Source organism: Nicotiana sylvestris, chromosome 2 (genome assembly GCF_000393655.2).
Source record: "Nicotiana sylvestris chromosome 2, ASM39365v2, whole genome shotgun sequence".
Lineage (NCBI taxonomy): Eukaryota > Viridiplantae > Streptophyta > Magnoliopsida > Solanales > Solanaceae > Nicotiana > Nicotiana sylvestris.
Genome location: NC_091058.1, coordinates 180,043,050 through 180,047,220, shown reverse-complemented (window position 1 = coordinate 180,047,220; position 4,171 = coordinate 180,043,050). Strand labels below are relative to the sequence as shown.

At 37.9% G+C, this 4,171-nt stretch overlaps 1 protein-coding gene across 1 annotated transcript; it reads left to right on the top strand.

Moving 5' to 3' along the window:
* The first annotated feature begins 280 nt into the window (after positions 1 to 280).
* Positions 281 to 2,747, top strand: LOC104211849 (protein kinase PINOID). Its single transcript, XM_009760982.2, has 2 exons — positions 281 to 1,257; positions 1,807 to 2,747. The coding sequence occupies exons 1-2, from the start codon at positions 686 to 688 to the stop codon at positions 2,552 to 2,554; spliced, it is 1,320 nt and encodes a 439-aa protein (XP_009759284.1). The 5' UTR covers positions 281 to 685; the 3' UTR covers positions 2,555 to 2,747.
* Positions 2,748 to 4,171: the final 1,424 nt, after the last annotated feature.

Here is a 4,171-nt window from a genome sequence, read left to right as displayed (position 1 = left end):
CCACGCGTACTGTACATTCTGTCTGAAGTTCAAGTGTATAAGCAACTCAATCCCATTCGGCACGTGCCAATTCCCACAGACCATCTTTGCACACGTGCCAAGACAATTACGTCATTCAAACATCATCGCACGTGCCATGCAGTAACTCACGTGTCTACCCCCACAGTCAGAAAAGTTAATTTACCCCACCCCTCCATCCTTGTAAAAAGTAAAAACTCACCCGTTCTCCGTACTGTTGTAGCTTAAATACTCACAACCACCATCCCCCTTCTCTACAAAACCTCCCTACAGCCATAAAAACCTTAGCCTACACAAAGTACAGAGAAAAAAAAAATCAGAGCTATAACCATAGCTGTTTTTCTTCTCACTTTCTCTCTGTGTACGAATTTTTTTGTTTAATAAGGTTCTCTCTTAATTTTTTTCTTTATATAGTTGTATTAGGATCTATCTTTCTTCAACGTGAAATATTTGACTTGTTTCAATTTTCACCTCTAGTAACAGCAACAAACAAGTCTTTGATTCCTCTTATCTTTTTTTTTCCGCTGTTCATTTCACAAAATTCCACACATTTTTCAGCATCTGATTCTCAAAGCCTATTACCGAAAGTTCCAATAGATTAGTTTTTCTCCATTTTGTTGAAAATCAACAACTATGTTTCCCTGTTACTAAAATTCTTATATACGATATGTCTGATATATTTGGTTACGCAAACGAGTCGAATGATAATTTTTCTTTCGTGGGGTCGAATTTTAGTAAAATTTCGATGAGTACGAGCAGTGATCATAGCCACAGCACAAGTTTTAGTCGGCTATCCTTCGAGCTTCCGCCGAGCTCGCCGGAGCAGAATCCGACGTTGAAGCCTCACCGGTCGTCGGATTCTTGTTTTCAGGCGATACGTTCAGTCGGAAAGGGGTTGTGTTTTAGGGATTTTAGTCTCGTCCGGCAGATCGGCAGCGGAGATATCGGCAGAGTGTACCTCTGCCGCCTCCGTAACGCTGCGGATGAGGCGGCGAAGGAGCGGCTTTACGCCATGAAGGTTGTGGACAATGAGGTTTTGGCTTTGAAGAAGAAGGATCAAAGAGCTGAAACTGAGAGGAAAATTATTAAAATGTTGGACCATCCTTTTTTGCCTACGCTTTATGCTGAGTTTGAAGCTTCTCATTTTTCGTGTGTTGTTATGGAGTACTGTTCTGGTGGTGATTTGCATTCCCTTAGACATAAACAACCCCATAAACGCTTCTCTCTCAACACTTCTAGGTACTTTTTACTCCCGCTCTCTCTAATTTGTATATATATTTGTTTTTATATACATTGGGATATTTACTTCATTTTACTGGGTTTTTCTTGGATAGCTAAATCGAGAACTGATACACGCCATTAGATTGTTGTTTTTTTCTCCACAACTTGATACTCTGTTTTTTGCCTTGTTTCTTTAAGTCAAAAAGGACTCTTCTACTTGGTGATTTCTTTATACAAATCTTGTTCTATTTGTTTCATTCTGCATTTGAGAAAAAAAATCTCATATTTTTCACACATTCTTTTATTTTTCGGAAAATTAGCCGCAAATTTCTATTAATGAGAAATTTCCCGTTTTGGGTTTTTCTTGTTTCGGTCATTTCTCAACTCTCCAACGGGAACTTACTAAATCAGGGTCTTTTCCCTTATCTTATCAAATAAGCAATCAGTGACTTTTTTCTCTGTATTCTAAAAATGTGTTTTATCACCTTTTTCCCAAGTTGAAATTTCAGTTAATTTTCCTACAGAATGGGGATTAATATTTATTTTATTATCTTTCTTTTTCTCTAGGTTTTACGCAGCTGAGGTTTTGGTAGCACTCGAGTATCTCCACATGTTAGGGATAATTTACAGGGACTTGAAGCCAGAAAATGTGTTGGTTAGATCGGACGGTCACATTATGCTCACGGACTTCGATTTATCCCTTTGCTCAGACTCAATCGCAGCCGTTGAATCACCTGACTTTGCATACGAATCGTCAACTTCACCTCCGCCATTTTTCTGCATATCCAACCGGCTGTTCCGGTCAAAGAAGGTACAATCGTTCTCAACCAACCGTTTGTTTGTGGCTGAACCGGTCACTGCCCGGTCATGTTCGTTTGTTGGGACCCACGAGTATGTGGCACCTGAGGTGGCATCCGGTAGGTCCCATGGAAATGCCGTGGACTGGTGGGCCCTGGGTATCTTCATTTACGAAATGGTCTACGGAAGGACGCCATTTGCTGGTGCATCCAACGAAGCTACGCTGCGGAGCATTGTGAAGAAACCATTGACTTTCCCGACCAACGCACCTGCTACAACGAGTGAAGCGCACGCTCGGGACTTAATATCTGGGCTGTTGAACAAGGATCCGAATAGGAGACTCGGGTCGAAGCGTGGTGCAGCCGACGTCAAGACCCACCCGTTTTTCAAGGGTTTGAATTTTGCACTTATACGATCAGTGACGCCACCATCAGCACCAGTAACTAGGCCAGAGAAAACGATTTCGTCACATTATAGCAGTGTCAAGAAACAAACGGCGCCATTTGAGTACTTCTGATGACCAACAGATATATTGTATTGTTAGTTCAACGTGGCCAAATATTTTTCCCCTCAGATATTTTGGTCGACGTAGGAGTAGTAGTAGCAGGGTTCACAGAATGTGACTATTTAGTATTATTATATTGAAAAAGAAGAAGGAAATGTATATATAAAGTGACTTCCCATGCGGCAATGATACAAGGTTTCTTTTACATTATTTGGTCAATTTTTTTTTTACTAGTGTCAGTAGGTTTCTAGTTAATATTGCATGCTTAATTATCCGCTCTTTTGACATGCCATTTGAATTTCAATAATCTAAATATTGTTAATCAAGAAGTAGGTTAACTTAATCGAAGGTTTAGACCTTTTTCTTTAATGTTGAGAGCACTAAATAGAGAGATAGAGTAAAAGAACGTGTTTTAAAATTTTTGAAAGAATAATTAAGCAAAAGACAAAACCTTATAAGATATCTGTTTTTTCTGTTATGCTCAAAAGTCAAATTGAGTGAACTTTGAAAATCATACTTTATAAATATAATTGAAATACTTCAATAAAGTTATTTGTTTTATCACTGAAAAATGTTAACATGCCGCATAGATATTGTTATACCGTTGTTTCAAAATCCTTGTTAAGATCCAACTATATTAAAAAGAATTTACCAATTACCACATGTTGAAAATATATTTTATTTTATTTTATTATGTTTTCCTTAAAAATTTAGCCTGCTTTACAAATTAATTGAGTCAACTTTAAAATGTGAAAAAGCAGTAGAGCTTTTGATACGAACATATTGGTACACATCATGTCTTACGTAGTAATGCCTTTTCCAAACAGAAATAGGTCCCACTAAAACCTCCTTAGACAGCATGAATATTCCCCCTTATGGGCATATTTTTTATTAATCACATTGATGTTTCGCCGAAATGCTATACTTTTAGGGGTCGTTTGGTTGGATTCGGGTTTACGCCGGTATAAGTTATGCCGGTATATATTATATTAGGATAAATTATGTTGGGATTGTTGTTTATTCACTGTTTGATATGTTGTATTAAGAGTGACAATTGTATAATTTATAAGAAGAAGGTATAAGTTATACCGATACTAATTACCCCACCCTCTATAAGGTATAAGTTATCCCGGTGTTAAAATTAACACTGAGATAACTTATACATAGTTTGCTAACCAAACAGAATATTAAAGTGGTATTAAATTTTTATATCACTCATATACGTTCTTATACCTCATACCAAACGACCCCTTAGTACATTATTCACATTATATTTAATTGGTTTAGTGATTAATTGTGTAATATTTGAACTACATTATGTTATTTTATGTGTAGGAGTATCGGAAGACAAGGACGAGTGAGTTGCACAAAAAAAGGACAAAAATACGAGAAAAGAGCACACAAGCACGAAGTACTCAAGCCTAACTACATGCCAGGCGTAGCCAGCTCTGTAGTTAGCTTGGCCGTGCTACAGGCTAGGCGTAGCCAGCTTGACCACGCTATAAGCTTGTCCTCGCGAGGTCTGTAGCCCGATGGTCAAAGTTCACGAATTAAAAGATTTCAACCCGGATTTATACTCAAAGACTTCAACCCTAGCCTATAAATACGCCCTAAACATGTCTAAAGAAA

Excerpts from the sequence above, each read along its gene's own strand:
- LOC104211849 (XM_009760982.2), top strand. The coding sequence starts at position 686 with ATGTCTGATATATTTGGTTACGCAAACGAGTCGAATGATAATTTTTCT. Across the intron at positions 1,258-1,806 it reads TTCTCTCTCAACACTTCTAG|GTTTTACGCAGCTGAGGTTT; the intron begins GTACTTTTTACT and ends CTTTTTCTCTAG.